This window comes from Myotis yumanensis, unplaced genomic scaffold, assembly GCF_028538775.1.
Source record: "Myotis yumanensis isolate MYYU_CA2020_CCGP unplaced genomic scaffold, mMyoYum1.0.hap1 SCAF_20, whole genome shotgun sequence".
NCBI lineage: Eukaryota > Metazoa > Chordata > Mammalia > Chiroptera > Vespertilionidae > Myotis > Myotis yumanensis.
This window is the reverse complement of record NW_027223771.1, coordinates 14,518,956-14,544,805: the sequence shown is the minus strand read 5'-3', so window position 1 is coordinate 14,544,805 and position 25,850 is coordinate 14,518,956. Positions and strand designations below refer to the sequence as shown.

At 46.2% G+C, this 25,850-nt stretch overlaps 1 protein-coding gene across 4 annotated transcripts in view; it reads right to left on the bottom strand.

Annotated features, from left to right (window-relative positions):
- The window catches only part of LOC138998514 (zinc finger protein 551-like), a 43,629-nt gene extending 18,412 nt beyond the window's left edge, over window positions 1-25,217 (bottom strand). For 3 of the 4 annotated variants that reach the window (XM_070400654.1, XM_070400653.1, XM_070400656.1), the window contains exon 1: window positions 24,957-25,217. Coding sequence is in view for 1 of the 4 variants with exons in the window: in XM_070400653.1 (XP_070256754.1) it covers window positions 24,957-24,959 (3 nt within the window). In the remaining 3 variants the exon portion in view is untranslated. Of the gene's footprint in view, window positions 1-12,459; window positions 12,659-24,956 lie in introns of those variants that run through there. The other variant, XM_070400655.1, reaches the window with a different exon arrangement.
- Between the last annotated feature and the right edge of the window lie 633 nt (window positions 25,218-25,850).

Below are 25,850 nucleotides of genomic sequence, written 5' to 3'. Positions count from 1 at the left end.
TAGAGACCTTTGCCTTCTAAATTCATATTTCTTGTCTAGTGTATTCGTTTGTTCATGGACTTTCTAAATTCATATTTCTTGCCTAGTGTATTCATTTGTGCATGGCCCTTTCTTCAGATCCTGAAACCTAGCCGCAAATGGATGTGGCATTCACAACCACTCATGGCCCAAAGCAAATCAACCAGAAAGACTGCACACCTCATGCCACACCCAATGGAACAAAAAATTCCTGGTGGATGTTTTAGAAGTAAATATGCACCAGCCCCAGTCTCAACTTGTTGGAATTACACTTTAATCCTCCAACTAAAAAAAAACAAAAATGATCTCAACACCTTCCTTATCTATAATTCTCCACAAGTTTTTGAAGAAGTCTTCGTCCTGAACTACCCATCAGAGTCGGAGATGCTCATGAATTGCTCTCTGAAATCTAAGACTCTAATAGGCCAAAAAGAAAAGTATTTGTATCCCCAATGAACATTACTCTTCTACTATGAGTTTCTCCATCTCAGTTGATGGTGCTTCCATACCTCCAGCTACTAAGTCCAAAATGTCATGACTTCTCGGACTCTTATCTCTCTCCCTCTATCCCTCTCTCTCTTGTTCTCAAAATTAGAATATTTAGGTGGCCACACCTAAAACACCAATACATAATGCAACTGCTTCTTCCACTTCTTCCACAGCCACCATCATGGGCCAGTTTCCATCACACTTATCAAGATGATCTTCCTAATATTTCTACCACCTCCCTCACACCCATATTGTGCATCATGCTGCAGCCACAGAATCTAAGGAGACCTTGGTCAGATCACCTGCCTCCACTGCTCCAAATCTCCCATTGCTTCCATAACATGCACAACAGACACCCAGGTTGTCACAAAGTTCCTCTAGACTTCACTCCTGTCCCATTGTTGCCTGTTCCCATTTTTTAAAAAAGAATACCTGCTGGTTCTGGAACCACTTCAATATTAACTCCAAGCCATTGCACATTCTGGTACCTAAGCCTGGGAGGACCTACAAGTTCTCATTCCATTGGTTGCCCAAAACAGGGACCACTTCATATAACACTGGACCTGGACTTAACAGTCTGGGCGTGGTGTCTGTTCAAGGTCTCCTGGTCCAAGGAAAGGACAGTCCCAGGACACTACTATCTCTTAGGCTACTAGAGTGGGAGGCCCTAAAATAAGTCCCACAAACCACTACCCCTAAGTGATTCTGCATTTACAGGAATCCATGGAATAATTAAGTTTTGTTGAGAGACTGTCAACCACTGCCAAAATCGATAGACTCAGGCTGCTCAGTACCCTTACACAGCCCTAGGGCCAGGTCACCTTAAGATGCCTGCATTACCTCAGGGCTCAGTCCTCAGTGCACACTCTTGCCAGATACATTATCTTGTACAGGGCTTCTCCTTCCTGTCCCTAACTGCTCTCCTCTCTCTTCTAGTCTGTTCTTCCTCCGAGCATTTTGGGTAAATGTTTAGAACCCTACCTCAGACCATATCCCTTGCTTTTTCAATTATCATGGATGGCCCCACCTTCCTGATGTTAAGGTAAGAAACATTCAAAATTGCAAAGAATTTTTGTGAGTTTATTTTAGCAAAACTGACTACAGTTGGCCGGAAGCAGAATCTCAAAGTATTAAGATAATGCTCCGGAGAATGGTGGCATTTCCCATTTTTTCACATTGTAATAAAGGAGGAGATGTGAGTGGGCTCCATGAAATCCACTGGTGATAGATTAAGGAGGCAGGAGCAAGCAAAATGGGGAAACCTCTGAGATTAGATAAAAAGTAAAATAACAGACCTATGCTGTTTTACACAGGTTTGTACAGGATAGTTAACAGTCACTAATTAACAGGATAACAATAACAATGAGTGAATTTGTGGTCTCCACCCTGGCCCATTGGTTATTTCCTGACAGACCCAGACAAAGGAAAGTTACAAGTTACCCTGACATTCCAATGATGTGTTATCATAGATGCAAAAGACAACAGACAGGCTTAGCTAGGTAAAGGTGACTTTTGTCAGGGAAGAATCTAGCCTAGGACGTGACTACTTGCCATAAACTGCATTTAGTTAAAAAGTTTTAATTTCAGACCTTCCTTTGGGGTTATTTAGGTCTCTGAGCTTGCATGGCGGCCATGCTGACCTTCCCTGAAATAATCAGGTTAACACGTGGCCCTTTTTCATCCACACTGAGGATGAAAATAAAATTCATCATGCAAAACTTTGCCTCATGTTCTTGGCTGCATTAAGACATAAAACAGCAGAGGGAAGGTAGGGGAGGGTGGGGCTAAGGGGGAAAGATCAACCAAAGGACTTATATGCAAGCATATAGGCCTAACCAATGGACACAGACAACAGAGGGGTGAGGGCATGAGTGGGGGGGGGGGGGGGGGGGGGGCGGGGGTAAAGTGGGGATAAGGACACATATGTAATAACTTAATCAATAAAAAAAATTTCTTAAAAAAAGACATAAAACAGGCCCGGGTTTCCCAAATCTGCCTAGCTCAGTCATACCACCCAGTCCTTAGACAGTGGCATTGCAGCCTGTCAACCTCTTCATGCATCACACTGTGTCACTCACATGCAACTCACTGTTTTGGATGCAGTGACCTGGGCTGCAGGTCCTGAGAGGCGCTCACACACGAGGCTAGAGGGATAAATGGGGTGAGGCTGAGTTGCACTCTGTAAGCAGAGAGGAGTGTGTGAAGCAGCAGGCCTAAATCCCACCTGTTTCAGCTCAACAAGCCCCAGACACACCACTGCACAGCAAAGATATTGCCTCTGATGCCTCGTCCTAGTCCTGACCCACTGCTGGAGCTTCTGACTCTGTAGAACAGAACAAAGAGGTCAAAATGACCCCTAGGTGAAAGGCGCCAGGAATCACACCCAAACCAATGAGCACTGGGATCATATACCTCCTCTGGGTTTTCATTGGCTAACCCCACCACCATTAGGCTCAGTGCCCTTTGGGTAATGTACTTTTCCTGGCCAAACAGGTGGCATTAGAATCCCAGTCACTCACTGACCATTGAAATATTGGTGTTAGGGCCCCCAGTGGTACCGGGAAATGTCAACATTAGATTTTGGGGGCTGATCCCAGGTTTCTGAGGAGTTTTGTCTGCAACTGATCTGCTGTTTGGAGATGTTATTTCATATTCCCTGGAGCCCAGAATGCTGCCTGAGGTGAAAAGTATTATTTCAATGATCCCGAAACACTACAAATCTAAATGAATATACATACTTGAGAGGAAATGAGATGGAGAGAAACACTGATTGCCTGCCTCTTGGACTCCACCCCCCCAATCACTCCCCCCTACCACCAGGCATCCAGCCAGGAAACCTGGATTGTGCCTTCACCAGGAATTGAACTGGCAATTTTTCTGTTCATGGGAGGAAGTTCAACCAACTGAGCAGCTCCAGCTATCAGAATTTTATTTTGAACCTAAAAATATCACATTATTAAAAGAAAAAGCAGGTTATGAGAGAATATACATAATCTTATCCTAATCATTGCAAAGCAATATTTGAAAGGATACATAGGCCCAGAATTTGACATTCTTCATTTTGTTTGAATGTTTGTAGTCAGCACATTGTGAAGCTACAGAGCTTACAGTTACTGAATGTTTACTACGTGTGCCAAGCCCTGCATTCAGTACTTTACAAGCATTAATCCTCTCTACAACCTGAGATGGTTTAACTATCTATTATAAGGGGCGGGGGGGGGGGGGGGGGGGGTGTAGATCCAGGCTCAGAGGCTCAAGGTAAATTGCCTGATCGCAGAGTTAAATAAAAAGGCAGGGCTGGAAGTCAAACCCATGTGTCTCTAACTGCACAATTCTGGCTTCTAATATTAGGCTCTCCTGCCTCCTAAAACATAGAATAGGGGATGCATTCCCTTTCAGATGGGCTACATGTTATTGTTGGTAAAGAACAACCCCAAAGTTTTAGTGGCTTACATTAAAGAAGGTTTCTTTCTTTTTCCTAACACATGCCCATGCTGGTTCTTCTGGGACCAGGATAAAGGAGAACCCACCATGTAGGTACCTGCTAGGTGTTATCAGAGATGGACAGGGAGGGTGGCCAGTTTTCAGACTCTTCTGTTAAAGATGACAGGCTTCACTCCCACCATATTTCATTGGTCTAAACCTGTCACAGGCTGCAGCTAACATCAGGGGGTATGAGGAGAACCTGACCTACATCATGGGCCCCAGTAAGATGATTACATGGTGGCAGCCTCTTTGGGGGCTGTGCAGGGGCAAAGGAGGGGAGTGAAATTGGTAGGAAGTGACAGTGGTATTCAGTCAGTATGGTTCATTTTCTCTTCATACACATGGACTTTGTCTGTGAGATGCCCAAATCCATCACTGGCAAATTTTAAAGAAGTGAACCTCAGAAAAAGGAATGTGGTCAGATGTCATTGGCAGAAAACTAAGAACCCACTTCTGAGTGTGACTTTGGTCAAATCCCTGGCTGCCTCAGTTCCCCCACTAAGGTGGAGGTGATGACCCACATGTTAACACTGTCAATTGGAAAGGTTATAGAACTACAAGCATTCCAGCATCTATGTTCTTTCACATTAACACTAGTGGCCCGGTGCACAAAATTTGTGCACATTAAAAGGGAATTAATTAGAGGAAATATTTTAATATTGCCATTTGCCGTTTCTCTATAATAGAAGTGTTAGAGATCAAAGAAAATTAGTAAAACTTATATGAAAATCTTCCTTCTGTCAAGACCCCACCCACCCACATGCACCTCAAAATCAGGAGACCCAGACCTGGCTGGCCCCCCCATTGGGCTAGATCCAGACCCAGCTGGTCCCATCCCTGTCAAGTCCCACCAGGCAGGGGGCGCAGCCTCAGGTCCCCCAGCCTGGTGCCGAGACAGGGGGCGCAGCCTCAGGTTCCCCATCAAACCCTGCCGAGCGGGGGGTGTGGCCTGAGGTCCCCCGGCCTGGCGCCAGGCCAGGGGGAGCAGTATGAGGTTCCCCAGCCCAGCACTGGGGTGGGGAGATGCACCTTGAGGTCCCTTGTCAAGCACCGCCGGGCGGGGGGGTGCAGCCTCAGGTCCCCTGGCCTGGCCTGGCACCGGAGTGGGGGGCGCGGCTTGAGGTCCCCTCACCCCGTGCCAGGGCAGGGGGAGCAGCCTGAGGTCCTCTGGCCCAGCACCAGGGCAGGGGGCTTACCTTGAGGTTCCCCATCAAGCCCCAGTGGGCGGGGGGGCACAGCCTCAGATTCCCTGGCCTGATGCCAGGGCAGGGAGTGCAGCCTCAGGTCCCCCGGCCCAGTGCCGGGGCTGGCGGCACGGCCTGTGGTCCCCCATCAAACCCTGCTGGGCGGGGGGTACGGCCTGAGGTCCCGTCAAGGCCTGCTGTGGTGTGTGTGTGTGGGGGGGGTGTGTACAGCCTCAGTCCCCAATGATTGCTCGTTAAGGCTCATTACAGGAACTCAGCCTCTGCTGTGGGTACAGTCATCTTGTGTTACGGCAGCCCCACATCCGCTGTGGGCGCAGTCACCTTGTGTTACAGAAACCCCCTCTTCTGTGGGCGCCACCATCTTTGTGGTGGAGTGACAGTCAATTTGCATATTCCCTCCTCCAAGTCTCTTTTTTATTTTTATTTATTTATTATTATTTTTTAAATATTTTGTTGATTTTTTACAGAGAAGAAGGGAGAGGGATCAGCTGCCTCCTGCACGGCCCCTACTGGGGATGTGCCCACAACCAAGGTACATGCCCTTGACCGGAATCGAACCTGGCTGCAGGCTGATGCTGTATCCACTGAGCCAAACCAGTTAGGGCCCTCCAAGTCTCTTTATCTTTTGCATTGCCCAGGTGAGTGCTCCATCAGGTGGGGCTGATGGTTAACATGCTGACATTAACATCAATGGTTATCCTGCGGTTTCCATTCATTCTGTGCCTGAACCTGTGCTAAATGCAGTCCCTCCATATTTTTCCCTATACCCATTGGAGAGTGTTCCATGCATGCTCAGTTGACCAGGTCCAGGAGTAATGCTCTGAGAAAGCTCAGGCTCCTTCCTCTACAGGTGTCAGCTTAGCTTTCACATGGGCAAGGGATTGACCTGCTCTTCAGGGACTAGGAGTCCCACCTGACTCTTCCAGCCCTCTCCAGGTGTATCCAGTTCCTCATTACTGAGGGACTTAGGGGTCTAAGGGTCCTCCCCCTGAGCTGTCCCCAAAGGCACCCTTTCATTCATTCCTTCGCAAGGATCCAGGATCCTACAGCTTTTCCATGAAGGCACAGAATCCTCCACAAACAGCCCCGCCTCCACAGTCTATATATCCTGTCCTTCATCAGAGTCTTCCCCAATTCTCAACCTTCTTACAGCCTGGGATTCTATGAACTGACCCTTTACTTCATCCATCCCTAAAGTCTGAGATGGGTCTCTCGGAGGACACCAGACACCTGAAAGAGCAGAAGCTATAAGAGCTCAGCCTGCAGGATGAGGAAGATAGATTGTCATCTCCATCTCCCCTAAGGAGATTGCCTGTGCATTTACTTGTTTCCACCATGCACACACACAAACGTACAGGGAAAGATACAGACACAGGCACAGAAACACACAGGTACAGAACACCTCCAGCCACAGCTGGGCACTCAGATGCAGGGCTAATGGCCAGGCTCACAGAGACCCACACAGTAGACACTGGCAACACCTTGAGAGCACACACACACACACACACACACACCCGAACAGACATACATGGACACAAAATGGAGACACAAAGAGGAAACAGACACACATATATACAATCAGAAACACTCAAAGGGGCTGCAAATTCACACATACAACCAACACACAGGCATGCCAATCAGGCACTCCCAAAAATGCTGAGTCATACTAATGGACTGTCATGAAGGAAAGATTAAGAATTAAGGTGGTTCCATAGCCCAGTGACTTAAGTAAAATGATTGTGGGTTCCATTCCTGGTAAGAGCACATATCTAGGTTGCTGATTTGATCCATGCTCAGGACATGTATGGGAAGCAACCATTGGATGTTTCCTCTCACATTGGTGTTTCTTCTCTCTTTCTCTTTTTCTTTCTCTAAAATCAATAACTATATCTTTGATTGTGGATTTAAAAAAAAAGAAACATTTAAGTTTTGAGTTTTCAAGAATATACTATTAAATCTAGAGCCATCACTTAGAACAGTTATCAGAATCATCTGAACTCAGTGGAAGTCTGTCTTCTTTCACATAAGAAACTAATAGAAATATGGATTTCTGAAAAATCCCACACTATTAGTGTCATAGTCATGATCCCCTCCTTGTTTTCATTTAAGCACAAAAATTGCATAGTTTCTCAATAAAGTCATCTCTTAATTTTTTAAACTTAGCTTAGTTTTTAAGTATTAAAAAGTAATTTCCCATGACAGAAGGTGATTCTGAGGAATTCCAACATAACTTTGGACACTGGAGAGTGTAGAACCCGTGAACTAGGAACTGCTTTCCCTAAAGAAACCCATATTTCTAATGTCTAAAAACACTAAGCAGGAAGCATGAGTCAGCCAACTAGCAGTCTTTCATTTTCTTTTATTTTTTTTTAAATTTCACTGTAGGATATATTTTTTATTTTTTTCATTCATTTCTAGTGAGAGTGGAATGGGATTTGGCAGTGGAGATAGAGAGAGAGAGAGAAAGAGAGAAACATCAACAAGAGAGAAAAACACCAATAGGCTGCCTCTTACACCTGAACTTGGGATTGAACCTGCAACCAAGATATATATACTTGACTGGGAATTGAACCTGAGACCCTTGGGTCCTTGGTTTGAAGATTTAACCACTGAGTAAACATTGGTCAGGGCTTAAAGCAGAGGAATCCCCTGGAGACCACGTAGAGTCTGGTGTTTGAATCCAAAAGATGATTTATTGAGACAGTTGTATTGTTAATGCCTAAGGCGCCTCATTATCTCAAATATTAAGTCATTTATTGCAAATCCTGACCCATTTTTGTGAACTTTGGCCATTTTAAAAAAATTCTAGCCCTAACCGGTTTGGTTCAATGGATAGAGCGTCGGCCTGTGGACTCAAGGGTCCCACGTTCGATTCCGGTCAAGGGCATGTACCTTGGTTGCAGACACGTACCCAGTGGGGAGTGTGCAGGAGGTGGCTGATCGATGTTTCTCTCTCATCGATGTTTCTAGCTCTCTATCCCTCTCCCTTCCTCTCTGTAAGAAATCAATAAAAAAAATAAAAATAAAAATTCTATGGACTCTTTCTTAGGAAGTCTGGATCATCCCAGCTCAACAGTGTCCATTCACTTTATGCTTATAGGTCTCAGCTGTAACCCCCTTGGCTGCTGGCCCTCCATCCATCCAGATTCAAGTTCTCATTCCCACAACCTTCCCTCAGCCCACCCACTCAAGGACCCTGCCCCATATCCTGGAGCAGGGATCTCCTCCAAACAGGTCACACTTGGAGAGGAGTCACCACCAACAATGCATCTCCCCAGTGTTGTATCATGTTGAGACCAACCTCTCCTTCTGGAAACACTTGTATTGCAGAAGATTCACAATATTGAAAAAACACAGCACCATTTCCTGGAGAATCCATGATACCTCCAGGACTGGATGAGGGCAGGGCTATATTTTTAATGAAATAAAAGTGGAAAATTACCAAAAAAGTGTAATTTAAAAGAAAGAAAGAAAGAAAGAAAGAAAGAAAGAAAGAAAGAAAGAAAGAAGATTCAAACCACGTGGAGCTCAGGGGTGAGGGGTCAGGAGTGAGTTTGGGCAGGCCAGAGGCAGAAGTTTGCAAAAGTGAACGGATATGGAGGCCAAAAGCATCATGGGGTTGCTCCAGGATATAGAATGAGGTTCAGTTGCAGTGGGTCAGGTGCCTGGGGATGGGGAAAAGCAGGCTGGAGAGACCTCTGGATGGAGACAGAAGAGTCCTGGCCAGCTCCTCTCAGACAGACATAGGACTCAAATCCCTCCTAGGGACATGCCTAGGGATCCTTACTACCAATACCGGGAGAAGGACAGAGCACGACCCAGCTGCAGTGGGAACATCCAAGGCAAAGGCAGGAAAAAGTGAGGAGGGGTGCACTGTTCAGGCGGAGGACCCATCTCAGCACAGCAGGGTGAATGATTCATTTTTGGTAATCCTCACCCAAGGATATTTTTCAATTGATTTTATTCAGAGTGGAACAGTGGGGCTGAGGGGAGAGAGGGAGATAGAGAGAAACATGGAAGAGAGACACATCAACTGGATTCCGCCTGCATGCGCCCCTAATAGTGTCTGCAGACCAAACTTGCAACCAAGGTACTTGCCCTTGACCTGAAATCTAATTCACCACCCTGCAGGTGTGTGGGCTAATGCTCTTACCATTGACCCACACTGGCCAGGCCAGGGTGGATGTTTACCCATAAGGAAAGATCAAGGCCATTTTCTCTTACGAGATTGATAAATTTCTACAACGTCCTTTAGGGGCTAAATGTTTCGACACTTCCAACCCAACAAGGACCACCTGGTTCAACAGTCAGCAAGCCCTCCTGCTGGGCAGATAGGGAATCAGCCTCTGCAGAGACAGCTCCTCTCCTTCCCTGGGCAGGTCAATGGCTGGAGCACCTCATTACAGTGGACTAGGTTGCACCTGCCTGGGTCAACAGTTTTCTTGGAGCACATGCTGACTCCCAGGCCATGACCCCCTGGGAACTCCTGCAGCACAGGTTGCTACATTTCCCACTAACCATGGCCCCAAACAACAAAGCAGCCACCATCCTGGACTGGGACTAGAGAGGGCCTCAGAGCCACACATATGGCCCAGCACCAACTCTCTCTGGAACCTGCCCTGGGCTTTTTCCTCCCCATACCCACATGCCCAGCTGCCACTGCTGCTTCCAGCATTAACACCTGAGAGGAATCGGGGTTTGTCAAACCCCTGACTCAGAAATAGCCCAGTGTCAACATCTGGCTGGAAGGTGCAGAGAGCACAGGGGGCATGTCTAGGCCCAGAGCTTTTATCAGCTCCTTAGATTTTAGTCTCAGGGAGCAACAGATGTCATTATCCCTTTTGGGTGATTGTACAGATAAGATCCAGTTTTCCACTCTCCACACTAATAGCAGGGGCACCTCCCCTCCTGTTCTCTATGTCATTGTGTGCTCTGCCATCATGAGAAACCCTGGCTGCTGTTTCATCATTGCGTATCTAGTCTGTGCTGGTGTTCACATGTGTCACCTAATTGGACGGGAGGGAAAAACCAAAGATGTTGATTTGAGAGAGAGAAAAATGGGAGAGAGACAGAGAGAAACATTCATTTGTTGTTTCACTAATTTTATATATTCATTGTTTGATTCTTGCATGTGCCCTGAACCAGAGTGCAACCAGCAACCTTGCTGTTATTGAGATGATGCTACAACCAACTAGCTACCTTGCCAGGGCTTAACATATCTGGGGTTTTAAGAAAAATAACCCACTAATGTCCGTGAGAATAAATAGATACAAGAACCACCGTGGTGACAGATAGTGGATAGAAGGCTAGAATAAGATCCATGGCTTTTCATAAGTATTTTCATTATATGGATATCCTATACTAGTATAATAAAAGCGTAGTATGTAAATTGTCCCCTTGACCGAGAGTTCCTACGGGAGTTTGACCAGGGGGCAGGGATGGCCAGGGGAAGGGAGGGAGGTCCTGGCTGGCAGCAGGAGCAGATAGTAGAGAGAAGTTAAGGAGGCCCAGGCAGGTGGCTGGGGGAAGGGAGGAAGAGCTGGCCGACAGCTGGCAACCACTAGTGACCCTACCAGTGCATGAATTTTGTGCACTGGGCCTCTAGTATTTGAAATAAGCTAGTACAAAGGTAGATTATATTCTTGATCAGTAATTTTATATCCTGAGAAGGAAGCACTGAAAAAGGATGGAGGAATTTGGTTTAAGGGATGCGGGCATGTACGGAAACATCAAAAGTGCATGTAAAAAAGTGTTATAGCCTGGCTGGTGTGGCTCAGTTGTTAAGTGGTGACCTATGAATCAGGGAGTTCAATTCCCAGTAAGGGCATATGCCAAGGTTGCCAGCTTGGTCCCCAGTTGGGGGCATGCAACAGGCAACTGATCAGTAATTCTCTCTTATCCTGATGTTTCTATCTCTCCCTCTCTGAAATCAATAAAAATATGTAGTTTTGAATTTATATTTTAAAATCAAGTACACTTAAATCAAAGTTTTAAAACTTGCCACTTCCCAATTAGTTTACTATTTTTATTAAGAATGTTCTTGAGCCGAACCGGTTTGGCTCAGTGGGTTCGATTCCGGTCAAGGGCATGTACCTTGGTTGCAGGCACATCCCCAGTGGGGGGTGTGCAGGAAGCAGCTGGTCGATCTCTCTCATCAATGTTTCTAACTCTCTATCCCTCTCCCTTCTTCTCTGTGAAAAATCAATAAAATATATTTTTATTTTAAAAAAAAAGAATGTTCTTCAGCATACTGTATCAGTATGTTGTAAATAAAATGTAATGATTTGCTACTGAAATATATTATCATGTCCATGTTTAGTGCCATCATTTTGGCAATTTGAAACAAACCATGGTGACCATATTTACAAAAAGGAAATTATGGTGCCTAAAAGATTTCCCACATATATTATTTAAATGCGTTTTTATCAGTGTGAACTCTGAAGTATTGAATTAAGTGAGATCGTTGACTGAAGGGCATCCCACATTCAGTACAGTCATATGGTTTCTCTATAGTGTGAATTATGTGGTGTCTAGTGAAGTGAGACCTTTGAGGAAAAGACATCCCACATTCTCTACACTCATATGGCTTTTCTCCAGTGTAAATTCTCTGATGTAGAATCAGGGTAGATCTCTGAAAGGACTTCCCAAAGTCTATACACTCATATGTCTTTTCTCCATTGTGAACTTTCAGGTGTCTAATAAGGCTATATTTTAAGATAAAAGACTTGCTACAATCAGAACACTCATATGGTTTTCTCCAGTGTGAACACTCTTATGTCGAAGGGAGTTTAAGATTCGTCTAAAAACTTTCTACATCTATTACACTCATAAATCAGTTCTCCAGAACAGACACGCTCACATTCAACAACTTTCAGGTTGTGGCTGGCAGCAATTTCATATTCACCCCACTGGTAATGACTTCTTACATCAAGAAATTCCTGTGAAATCTCACTGCCACTGTGTGGCTCCTGTGTTGACAGTGGCCTGGTGCTGGAGAAGATCTGAGATTGCAAGTCATTCCCAACCTCCCTGCTAGTTGAAAGCACCAAAGTAGAAGCTGCACTTGCTCACAAAGGAGGCCCTGTCCATAGCTTCATTCCAGTGCTTCTCTCCACAGGCATCCTTCTGTTGCTGGTGATGGTTTGCACTGAAACAGAAATCTCCAACACACGCACCACTACAGAAGGCTTTCTGCTCAATGTATGCTGCTGTGACTCAATCAGGTGCAAAATATCTTTTAACACAGAGAAACACTGCTTACACAGAAAGGTCTTCTGGGTGGCTGGAGCTGTCTTGGAAGCCCTGACCTGTGACTCTCCTTGAGAGGTACATTCTGATGACAACAGGCCTTCTCATCATACGTTTTATGCCAACAACCTGAAAAGTGAGAAAGAGTTGAATGTGGTGACAGGGGGAAGTCCCATTGCAAAAGTGTGTTGCACATCATACTTTGTTTCCATGTAATTGTCTGAAAATAAGAGATGTGCAGGAAGGATTAATAAAATGTTCTTGTGAATTTCTGGGCTGATGAAGATCACAAAACAGGGAGGCCTCACCAGAAATATGACACAAACATGGCAAGCACCACATGGATGAGAATATGAATCTCCAGCTCATCCTTCAACAATCAGTATTCATCAGGGCTTGTTGACTGGGGAAGGGGGCAAGCTGTGCAAGAGGTTGGTTAGGTCTTATTCCAAGTAAAATCCAATTAAAAAGTAGCAGGTGTCAAGGACTATGTAAGCATGCATGTGCACCTCATAACATATGTGCAAATCAATGCTGCAGAATACTGCAGAAGCAGCAGTACAAAGGAACAGGTAATAAAGAGATGAGCAGCCAGCTTTTGCCCAAAGCAACATAGCTTACTATTGTATTCAGGGAAGAGAATATTACAAACTATTCAATGAGTGTCTTACAAGAACAGCCCATGGAACATGTAAGTAAAGACCATAACATGGCATAGGAACCTTTACCTAGAGAAAGAGTTGCAGCCATGCATGTGGACACTGTCAGCCTCCAATGAAGAGAAAGTACAAGCTTGTACCCATTAAGCTCACTGCAAGACTCCTGACTTCCTGTACTTTTTGAGGTAATGGATGTTAGGGATGTTCGTGGAGTCCTTTGCTCAGGGATCTCCATCCAGCTCATCCCTGGCAGCCATAGCACATTTGACAGGACAGTGGGGGGAATTAGCAGAGCTCATGCTCTGGCTGTGGGAGAGAGCAAGCTATGGCTGAGGAATAAAGGAAGAGAGGACATCACCTCAGGAAACTGGGAGAACTTGAAGGTCTTAACTACAGATGATACAAGTGCAAAAACTTCCAGCATCACATTACAGTACAGAAGTCTCTGAGCCTCATCAAGGAGCACCCACTTCCACGTCCTCAAAGTTCACATCCTGCCATAATGGGGACAGTATAGCCCATGATCAGATTCACTCTTTTTTTTTTTTTTTTTTTTTTTAAATATTTTTATTGATTTTTTACATAGAGAAAGGGAGAGAGATAGATAGTTAGAAACATCGATGGGAGAGAAACATCGATCAGCTGCCTCCTGCACATCTCCCACTGGGGATGTGCCCACAACCCAGGTACATGCCCTTGACCGGAATCGAACCTGGGACCTTTCAGTCCGCAGGCCGATGCTCTATCCACTGAGCCAAACCGGTTTTGGCGATCAGATTCACTCTTAAGATTCTAAGTCTGTCTAGTCCCTACCCTCCACATCCATCTGCTCTCTCCACTCTACATATCAGAGAAAACACCAGGCCTTCATCCCATGAAAGCCACTGTCTTCTTATATTCCTACTGATATTTTGTCTTCCCACAAAAATAAAGGCAGTTGAGCAGCTAGAAGATACCTGAGCTCGGGAGCTCCCATGTACGCCACACTGACTCTTATCAATAGAGTGGGTGTCAAAATCATAGGTTAAAAAGAGAGATGGAGGGAGACCAAGATGGCGGCGTAGGTAAACACCGGAGACCGCTGCCGCAAACAACCATTTCAAAAATACAACTAAAAGACGGAACGGACATCACCCAGAACCACAGGAAGGCTGGCTGAAGAGAGACTCTACAACTAGAAGGAAAGAGAACAGCAAATCGAGGCTCAGAGGCGGCGCAGTGTGGAAAATACAAAGGTACCGAGGTGCGCGCGCAAAGCGGGCTGGTGGCTGAGGGCGCGGTTGTCGTTTTCTGTCGGGAGTGAGTCTCAGACTCTGGGCTCCGGATCCGGGCGAGTCTCTAGGGACCCAGACTCAAACGGGAGAAGCGGGATTATCCGGCATCAGTTGGAACCTGAGGGCAGCTTTCTCTCCGAGGTTTGCAGCGGCTGCCGGGGTTCTGAGAAGCAGAGCCTCTGGGAACGGGACTGAGCGCGGCCATAACTGCTCCCTCCGCCCGCCCTGTTGATCCCGCCCCGCCCAAACCCTGCGCACAGCCATTTGCCGATCGCCTCAGGCAAAGGCTGGATTAGCGCCTCCCCAGAAGGCAGACGTTTTCCATACAGCTGATTCCTATAGCCAGTCGGCCTGCTGGTCAAATCCCTCTAGTGTTAACTACAACAATTAAGGCTTGGCTAGAACAAGACTGTGCACAGAGACCACAAAGGGGTGCACCAAGAAAGCATAAAAGATGCGGAGACAAAAAAACATGACAGAAATGGAGGATATGGAGCTAAGAATCGCAATTTTGAGGGCTTGCCATAAATTTGTGCAGAGCCTCACGAAAACTAATGAGACCCTCGATGCTACGATAAAGAAATTAGAAAGTAAGCATACACGGACTGAAATAAAGAATATTATACCCAGTAGCAGACCAGAGGAGCACAATAATCAAACCAAAGATTCGACAAAAAACACCCAATTGGAAAAGCATAATGAAAAAAGAATCCGAAAGTGTGAAGATAGTGTAAGGAGCCTCTGGGACAGCTTTAAGCGGTCTAATATCAGAATTATTGGAGTGCCAGAAGATGAGAGACAGCAAGATATTGAAAACCTATTTCAAGAAATAATGGCAGAAAACTTCCCCCACCTGGAGAAAGAAATGGACTTACAGGTCCAAGAAGCGCAGAGAACCCCAAACAAAAGGAATCCAAAGAGGACCACACCAAGACACATCATCATTAAAATGCCAAGAGCAAAAGACAAAGAGAAAATCTTAAAAGCAGCAAGAGAAAGAGGCTCAATTACCTACAAGGGAATACCCATACGACTGTCAGCTGATTTCTCAACAGAAACTTTGCAGGCCAGAAGGGAATGGCAAGAAATATTCAAAGTGCTGAATACCAAGAACCTACAACCAAGATTACTTTATCCAGCAAAGCTATCATTCAGAATTGAAGGTCAGATAAAGAGCTTCACAGATAAGGAAAAGCTAAAGGAGTTCATCACCGCCAAACCAGTATTATATGAAATGCTGAAAGGTATCCTTTAAGAAGAGGAAGAAGAAGAAAAAGGTAAAGATACAAATTATGAACAACAAACATGCATCTATCAACAAATGAATCTAAGAATCAAGTGAATAAATAACCTGATGTACAGAATGAACTGGTGATTATAATAGAATCAGGGACATAGAAAGGGAATAGAATGACTATTCTTGGGGGAAAAAGGGGTGTGGGAGATGCGGGAAGTGACTGGACAAAAATCATGCACCTATGGATGAACACAGTGGGTGGGGAGTGAGGGTGGAGGGTGGGGTGGGAGCTGGAAGGAGGGGAGTTATGGGGGGAAAAAAGAGGAACAAATGTAATAATCTGAACAATAAAGATTTAATAAAAAAAAAAAAAAAAAAAAGAGATGCTGTCCATAAAGAGAGTGTAAGTGATTTGATATTGGTCTTGTCAGGCAATACCCTTGTAGTCCCTCAGATTGTTTCTCAAGGACACCAAATACATGGCATCACACTTCACCCTCTTGACCCCAATTCCAAGGTGCTGAGGCCATCGCTTTGCACTACCTGCTGTTCATAGTTCCTTGAACAACACTTCTCTCACACAGCTTCATTCCCAGAGGCACAATTTCAATGGTAATGCAAATTTGCTGTGTCGAGGACAAATTGTTTCCTAATCACCTTCTTTTCCAAAATTATAATCTATTTCCCCTTAACCTATTCCCTTACCTATGCCAGTGGAGATTTTGAAGCCTGGGTACCACTGATGTATCTCATTGCTATCAACCAATGTGTCGCCCCCAACAACAAAAGGCAGGTGGTTAGTTAAATGGCACCTAAGCTCTGTACCTAGGATGTAGCACCAAAACACCCCTCTTCACAGGCAATTACCTTAAAATATACCTTACTGGATCATCCAGACACCACCAGAGATGGACTCTCCCATCATTCACTCTTATGTCAATGTCAGGGTACTGTGGCCATGAGTTCACATTCCTTCCCCAGTTGCACAACACTCTTTACCACACCTCTCTCACACGTGCACTCCCTCAGCCCCAGTGCCCATAGTCCTCTCCTTGGCCTCATGGTGATTAATCAGCATGTGTTGTCCAGAGCAGTGGTTGCCAACAGGTGGTCCACAGAACACTGGTATCTGTGAGGTCCAAAAGGTTAGCGACCGCTGGTTTAAGGAAATATTTGGAGCAGCTGTCTCCAACTGATGGTCCATGGACCACTGGTGGTCCGTGAAGTCCAAAGGGTTGGTGACCGCTGGTCCAGAGAATGCTTGTCAACATCTCTCACTTAACAGCCACTCAAGTCCCAGCCCCGATGACCTTTTGCACCATGCACAGTGAGTCACAGAAATGATCACTCTAGCCCAGCCGTGGGCAAACTACGGCCCGCAGGCCGGATCCGGCCCGTTTGAAATGAATAAAACTAAAAAAAAAAAAAAAAGGCCATACCCTTTTATGTAATTATGTTTACTTTGAATTTATATTAGTTCACACAAACACTCCATCCATGCTTTTGTTCCGGCCCTCCGGTCGAGTTTAAGAACCCATTGTGGCTCTTGAGTCAAAAAGTTTGCCCACCCCTGCTCTAGCCTCTAAGACAGTAGTTCTCACCCTGTGGGACGCGACCCCTTTGGGGGTCAAACAACCCTTTCACAGGGGTCGCCTAAGACCATCGGAAAACACATATATAATTACATGTTGTTTTTGTGGTTAATCACTATGCTTTAATTATGTTCAATTTGTAACAATAAAATTGGGGGTCACCACAACATGAGAAACTGTATTAAAGGGTCGCGGCATTAGGAAGGTTGAGAACCACTGCTCTAAGATAATCCACAAGATTGACTGTAACTCCCCACATACAGGCCACGCCAAGGGTCACAACAAAATCCTGGTGAGTGTTTAGAGAAGTAAATATGTACCAGCCCTAGTCTCATCTTGTTTGAATAACTCTTTGGCCTCCAATTAATCTCAGGTCCACTCAACCTTTAATGGCCTTGGCTACTGCAAAACCATTCTCTCTCCCCAATACTCTACATGACAACTTCTGTACCTATGCTGTGTTGTGATACCCACCTCCCACAAATAGTGGCCCCAGCAGAAAAGCCAGTCCTCAGGCTCACAATGTCCCTTCTTAGCTTCTAATACCATTATCAACCTGACCATGATTCTCTATATTAAAGTGATCTACAGTCCTGGCTGATGTGACTCAGTTGGCTGAGCACTGACCCATGCACTGGTGAGGTCATATGCCTGGACTGTCGGCTGGATCCACAGTAGGGGTTGTTTCTTGCTCATTACTGTTTCTCTGTCTCTCTCCCTCTCCTTTCCTTTTACATCTAAAATCAATATACACATATATATTTAAAAAAACATAGCTGCTGGTTCCTGAATCAGCTCACTCTTCACTCCAAGCCTTTGCACATTCTGGGACCTATCCCCTGGAGGACCTCCCGCTCATTACACTGGTTGCCAAAAACAAGATTCACTTCATGAAGCCCTAGTCATGGCCTTAGGATCCTGGGCTTAGTGTCTGTTCAAAGTACCCAGGTCCAAGGGCTACCAGAGCGGCTGGACAATCCCAGGACACCACTATCACAGAAGCCACAAGAGTGTGAAGCCCTGAAATAAGCTGCACACACTGGTACACCTAATTCATTCTTCATTGGCAGGAATTTAAGGAAAGAAAATGGTCTGCTGAGAGCCTGGCAAACACCACCAAGATCTAGGGGTTCAGGCTGCTCAGTGCCCTTGCCCAGCCCAGAAGCCAGGTGCCCTCCAGATGCCTGTGTTATCTCAGGGCTCAGTCCTCAGTGCTCACTCTTGCCAGTTACTTTTTCATTCACAGAACTTCTCCTTCCTGTTCACAACTGCTGTCCTCTGTCTTCTAGTCTGTTCTTCCTCTGAGTAATGTTAGGAAAAGTTAGAACCCTACCTCAGAAAAGTCCCTGTTTTTTTTCACGACCATCTATTTGTTAGGTCTGATCAAATAATTGAACCGATACCCCCTCCCCTGGGAACTGACCTTTAGGCTACTTCACAATGGACATTCCACTTGCTTAGACCACATTCCACTTGCTAAGACCATTCTCTCTCCCCTCTGGAGTTTCCCAGAATCCAGACCTGCAGAGAATTCTCCACCCAGAAAAAGCCTGCCTAGAGTCCTTTAAAAACCTCTGGATCCCCACGGTGCTGGTGCCATTTTGGGATTCAGCCCATCTGGTATCCAGATGACCTAATAAATTCATAATACTTTACCTTTTTTGGCCTCATGCATTCCTCCTTTTGTGACCCTAACATTTGGTGCTGAAACCCAGGAGGGTTCTGTGAGGATGGGAGCCATCACCCCAGCTTCGGTCACCCCGAGTTTGCTACTTGGAGAGCAGTAGGCAGTGGCAACTCAACCTGAGCTTACCTCCAAATCCATTCATGTAACTTGATTGCTGGCCTCAATTAGGCCTCCCTCTCTTATGGACCCTCCTGAGCCAACCAAGGAGGATGCAAGATCGGGAACCGCTCCTCCACTGCTGACCCTCCATCCCACACCATCCAATCTTCTCTAGGTGAGTGACAATCCACAATTTCCCTCATCTGGAGTCTTCTGCCCACTCTCTCTCACTGACTTCTTGAAAGTCTTTCGTCTCAAAAGTCCTAGCACTAAGCCAGAAGACTCCTCAGCCATTTGGCTATGGGTCCTTCTGGATTGAGGACACCCAGTCCAAAGGGTCACCTCTCATGTCTTATGGTGATTTTGTTTAGCAGCAGGGACACCTGCCTTAAGCAGTCACCTTTGGATTTCTGGTCTGTCGCTCACCCTTCCTCTCTCGTGGGCCACGCACACTCCCTCTGCACACTCACGGGGGAGACCATGCCCAACCACCTCATATTGCCTTGCAACACTGTTTGATCACAATATAAACTAGATGAGAAGTCTCAATGGCCTGAGAATGGCACTTTTAATTTTAACACATTGCACAATTTAGGTAACTGCTGTCCCCAGAATGGAAAATGGTCAGAGATTCCCTACGTCCAGACCTTTTTCACCCTTCAGTCCCAATCCTCTCTCTCTCAGTTCTGCTCTACCCATCAGATCTTTCTCCTTCACACAAAACATCATACCCCTAACACTTCTGATTCTGACTCTACTATTTTTTTTAATTGATTAGCTTAAATCTTCAGGACAACTCTGGGTTTTTAAAAATTTTATTTCTTTATTGATTTCAGAGACGAAGGGAAGGGACAGAGAGATAGAAACATCAATGATAACAGGGAATCATTAATCAGCTGCCTCTTGCATCCCCCTTACTGGGGATCGAGCCTGCAACCCAGGCATGTGCCCTTGGCCAGAATCAAACCTGGGACACTTTAAATTTTTTTTAAAATATATTTTATTGATTTTTTACAGAGAAGAAGGGAGAGGGATATAGAGTTAGAAACATCGATGAGCTGCCTCCTGCACGCCCCCCAGTGGGGATGTGCCCGCAACCAAGGTACATGCCCTTGACCGGAATCGAACCTGGGACCCTTGAGTCTGCAGGCCGACGCTCTATCCACTGAGCCAAACCGGTTCGGCTAACCTGGGACACTTTAGTACACAGACCGACGCTCTATCCACTGAGCCAAACTGGCTAGGGCTGAATCTACTTTTGACCCAGCAGACCACCGACCTCCACTCCCTTACACATTTCTTCCCTCATCTGTGATAGATTCCTAAAACCCAGACCCTCTTAACCTGCAACCACCTTCTCCCCCAGCCCCTGAGAGCCCAAATCCCAAGAACTTGAGCTCCAATACAGGCTTTTCTCACCTAACACTTGCTCTAGGGCCACCCGAAGACTGCCTTCCTCAATAGCTCCTTCTATTCCATCACCCATTCTACTCCTGAGGAAGGGAGCAGGAACTGAGAGTATTGTCTGGGTACACATCCCATTTTCCATGTCCGACCTCACACAGATTGAGGCATCTCAGGTCTTTTTCCACCGACCTGACCACCTTTACTAAAGAATTTAAGTACCTGACCCAGTCCTATGACCTAACCTGGCATAAGATCGAAGTCATCCTGTCGTCCTCTCTCCCCCCAGAGGAGAAGGAGCACATCTGTAGCAGCTCAGGAACACGCTGTGCCCTCCATAGACAGGACTCGGTGGCCAACCAGGTTGGCACTAACACAATCCCCAGAACTGACCCAAGATGGGGCTATCAGGTCAATTCTCCAGGGCGCTGGCTCTGTAGCCTGTCTCATTGTCAGACTCAAAAGGCTGCCCATAAGGCAGTCAATTATGACAAACTTAATGAAATCACTCAGGGCCCTGATGAAAACCCAGCTCTCCTCCTCTCCCACATCATGGAGGCCTTACACAAATTTATCACCATAGAACCCACCTCCCCAGAAGGAACCCTTCTTCTGAACACCCTTTTTATATACCAACCAGCCCCCCACATTACACCATAAACTTCGAAAATTAGACACAGGTCCACAAACCCCTCAAAAAGACCTCGTTAACGTGGTCTTTAATAATAGAGACAAGGAGCCTCAAATCCAAAAACAAAGTGAGAACAGGCCAAGCCTGAGATCCAGACGAAGGGCTTTCAGCTCCTAGCTACCTCTCACAAACCCCAAATGAAGTGCCGGTCCTTCAAACAAGGATAAGTCAGGGGCTAAGACTCTTCCGGGCCCATGCTTCAAATGCAAGAAGGACAGACACTGGATCAAGTCCTCCTCAAACCCATGGGCCCTGCCCATAGTGTGGAAGGGAAGGCCACTGGAAATCAGACTGCAGTTTGGCCCCTCCAGGTCAGACCATCAGCCAGTTCAGCAAGACCACCCTCTGGACCCGGTTTGGAGCCCCCAGACCTCCTTACTGGCCACCGAAGACTGAAGCTACCCAGGCCCTGACAAGGTCCCACAGACTTACAGCACCAAGTCAGAGACTCAGGTAACGACGTGGTGGCAGGTAAACCAATCTCCTTTTTAATTGACACTGGGGCCACTTATTCTGCCCTCCCCAAATTAGCTGGGACCTTTGTCCCCTCTTTAGTCTCTATTACTGGGTTGACAGATTAGTCTTACAGCCATTGGCCACCTCACCTCTACACTGCATCTTACTAAATATTCCCATTCACTATTTTCTAGTTCTACTCCAATGCCTGACCAGGGCTACCGCACATCCTCTTATCCACGCATCTTCTTATAAAACCCAGTTGTCCCAAATGACAGTCACCTATCTCAGTTTCACTTTCACCCCACAAAGCTGCACCATTCCTTAGACTGTAAATGCCCTATCTCCACCATGACTATCCCCTCCTCTGAACAAGAAATACTCTCCATTCTTAGGCTCACTGGGTACAACTGCCTCTGAGTTCCCAACTTCAGTCTTCTCACAAAGCTCCTCTATGACATAACATGGCAAAGGGAATCCTTACTGAGCCTTTAGATCCCAAGGCCAGCATTCTCACCCCTTTAATGCTCTGAGAACTGCTCTGACCTCAGCACCTTCTCACCAACTGCCCCCTTTGCCCAAAGAACAACTCTCTTTACTGCAAAACTAGCAACTTAACAGTCAGGCTACTATCATTAGCTGAACTCATTATCACCCAAACCTTAGCATGTTATCTGTTAGGGAAAATGTGGCAGTTTTAAATGCAAAGCAGCTGGAGGACTGGGAACAGGCTGCAGGGCCTGCTCCCTCCTCCCCTGCCTTTTCTTCAGCCTCATGTGCATACACATAATTTTCCAAAGTCTTTGGTATCTTAAAGGCTTTGGAGCATTGCTGAGTTAAATGATAAACATCTAAATATTTTAAAATAGCATAAAATACTGAAACATTGACTGTTAGACACGTTTTAATTCACTTGCTCTTAGTTTTTATTACAGAAAGTCTCCTGTATTTAGTTGAATCTATAGTTTCTTGAAAGTAAGAGTGTGTTTAAAGTGTGTTATTTGTTAAGGGGTAGGTTTGTGTTGTCCAGTGAGTAAGGACCTGCCCACCCCTGACGTCCTAAGAGACCCCTTCTCTCCTAGTAAGCTAAAGCAGACCCACCCAGGCTCTCTCCTTTGTCTTAAGCCCTTATATCTGAGCCTAGACTTTCTTTATTTCCACCGCTCATTCACAGTCCTGGACACTATCATTGAATGCCTCAACAGGTCTTCCTGCTTGGTATTTAGGAAGCTCTCTCCCCTTTTCTCGCCTTCTTAAAAGCCATATACTGCAAAGGACTCGAGTCAGGAATGATCCCGCAATAAAGAGAAATAACAAAGCAGACCAGGAGGCCAAGCAACAGCTCAGAGGAAGCCTCCGTCTCCTCAACTCTTAGCTACACCCCATATAACACCCAAATACTCTCCAGAGGAACTTCAGTCCCTATGCAGGAAGATCCATGGTTAAAATTTCAGGGAAAATATATCCTTCCCCAGGGACAGGCCCGTGATATCTTATGGGCTATTCACAATTCCCTACGTGTAGGATACATTTACAACTCCTAAAACCCCTCATCACATGTCCTAGCCTAGACTTCCTACTGCAAGATGTCACCAAAACCTGTTCTACTTGTTACTCACTATCTCCCCAAGCACAGGTTAGATTAGACCTCCTTTCCCCACTCATCAGGCCAGGGACCAAATTCTTGGACAAGACTGGCAAATTGACTTCACTCACATATCTATTAGAAAACAAAACAAATATCTCTTAACCCTCGTAGATATTTTCTCAGGCTGGGTAGAAGCATTCCCCACTGCTTCTGAAAATTCCATCAGGGTCACACAAGCTCCCATTCAGCATATCATTCCCAGATTCGGGCTCCCCACCTCATTACAATCAGATAATGGACCTGCTTTCATATCTCAAATAACTCAACAGGTCTCCTCCACTCTGAACATCCTGTGGAACTTACACACACACACACACACACACACACACACACACACACACACACACCCCGGCCCCAATCTTCAGGCTAGGTAGAAAAGGCAAATTCCTTAATTAAGTCCTACGTAACCAAATTAACTCTCGAAACTAAAGAACCTTAAACTCCTCTCCTACCTCTAGCCTTTATGCACATCAGGGCAATCCCCCCATGCACCCTCCTCTTTTAGTCCCTTTGAACTCATGTATGGAAGACCCATCTTATTAGGAAACTTCCCTTCCACAGAGACCCCTCTCGGAGTCTATGTCCCCATTTTATTTTATTTTTTAAATTTATTTTTATATATTTTTATTGATTTCAGAGAGGAAGAAAGAGGGAGAGACAGAAACATACATGATGAGAGAGAATCATGGATCGGCTGCCTCCTGCAAATCCCCCACTGGGGATCGAGCCCACAACCCGGGCACGTGTGCTCGAACCCGGGACCTTTCAGTTCACAGGCCAATGCTCTATCCACTGAGCCAAACCAGCCAGGGCTATGTCCCCATTTTAAATCTCATTCAACAATTACTGAGAGAACATGCTGATCAAGTCCTCCCTCCACCTTCTATGGGAGACATCTCCCTACTCCTCTACAGCCAGGGGACTGAGTACTCATAAAGGAAATCCACCCATCAAATAATTTACAGCCTCAATGGCAAGGCCTTTAGCAGGTACTCCTAACCACCCCACTGCAGCTAAACTATCAGAGCAAACCCCATGGTTCCACCTTTCCAGATTAAAACCCATCCCTGGAACACCTCCATCACGTGAGCTGGAGTCCCCTGTTACAGCCACCAGACTCCGCCTTACCCTCATCTGTCGCTCACCCAATGCAGATGTAGACCCCAATAATCAGTCTTTACCTGTCCCCGTAACCCACCATATCCGACACAAAAGGGCAGTTCAGATAATCCCTCTCCTCATAACCCTGGGCATCACAGCAGAGGTTGGAACTGGTACAGAATTTCCTATTTTGAAATCCTGCCTCAGGACCTACAAGAGCTCCAGATGCCAGCAAGGGGCAAAACTGGGAAACAAGAACCTCCTCCCCAGGGTACCTCCCCTCCCCTAGCAAATAACTAGTCAGGCAACTAAGACCCCTGACCTTTTCCTCCCTAAAGATCACATCTAGGCCTCAGTTGTATTTCAGCTCCAGGCCCAGAAAAGCAGCAAAACCAGACAAGTGACGCTGTGGCAGCCTCAGGACCAGCTTCTGCCTCCCAAGTCCCTCAACAGGACCGTTTTCGAGCCTTCCAGGTGGCCTAATAAATCCATAATTCTTCTCCCTTTTTGGCCCTTGTGTTCCTCCTTTCGCGACCCTAATATCTATGGCCCGGGTTCCCGAGTCCTCCCTGCTCAGTCGCACCATCACGTCCTCACAAGGGGGCCCTGCGGCCTTTCACCCTCTTCCCCCATCAGCCATGTGTCACCCACGAGGGACTCACCATTCTGAGCGCTGGGACCTGGGCGGCGGCACCTGAGAGGCGCCCGTCCCCAAGGCTGGAGGGTGAAATGGGGTCCGGCTGCGGGGACGCTGTGAGCAGAGAGGAGTCCGGGAGGCACGGAGACGCCAATCTCGGGCTGTTGGGGCTCAAGGAGCCTCAGACACACCCCGCACAGCAGGCGCGCTGCCTCCCAGGCCTCCTCCTCCTCACCACCAGTGCCCTGAAGCCTGTGAGTCTGTGAACAAAAGACTTGCGGTTAAAATGACCACCTTGAGGAGGAAGGTGGAAGTCCCGCCCTAACCAAATGCGCAGACACCAAAATGCCCTTTTGTTCTGCCCACGTGGACGCATTTCCTTCTGGGTAATGTAGTTTTCTCCACCGCGCAGGGAACTACTGGCATCCCAGCCAATGACTTGGGTGAATAAAGATTTTGTGGTATAGGGAGTGAAGCCTGGGGAGGGAGAAGTTGGGACCAGAGGCCTGGCTAACTAGAACAGACTGACAGATCTCTGAGGGGAAGAGAGGAATGCAAGAGATCCACCAAAGAATATATACAAAGGGTGAAAATGGGAGACATCTATAATACTATCAACAATAAAAAATACATGTATTTTTGTAAATTTTAAAATAATGTAGCCAAGCTGGTGTGGCTCAATGATAGAGCCTCAACCTATGAACCAGGAGGTCATGGTTTTTTTGTTTTGTTTGATATTTATGTTATTTATTTTCAAGTCTTTATTTTTAAAGTATTACATATGTCTCTTTTTTTCCCCATTGAGTACTCCCAGCCACCCCTACCCCTCAGCACATGTCATCACTCCCATAGTGTCTGTGTCCATTTGTTATGCTTATATGCATGCATATACTAGTAAGTCCTTTGGTTGATCCCTTAC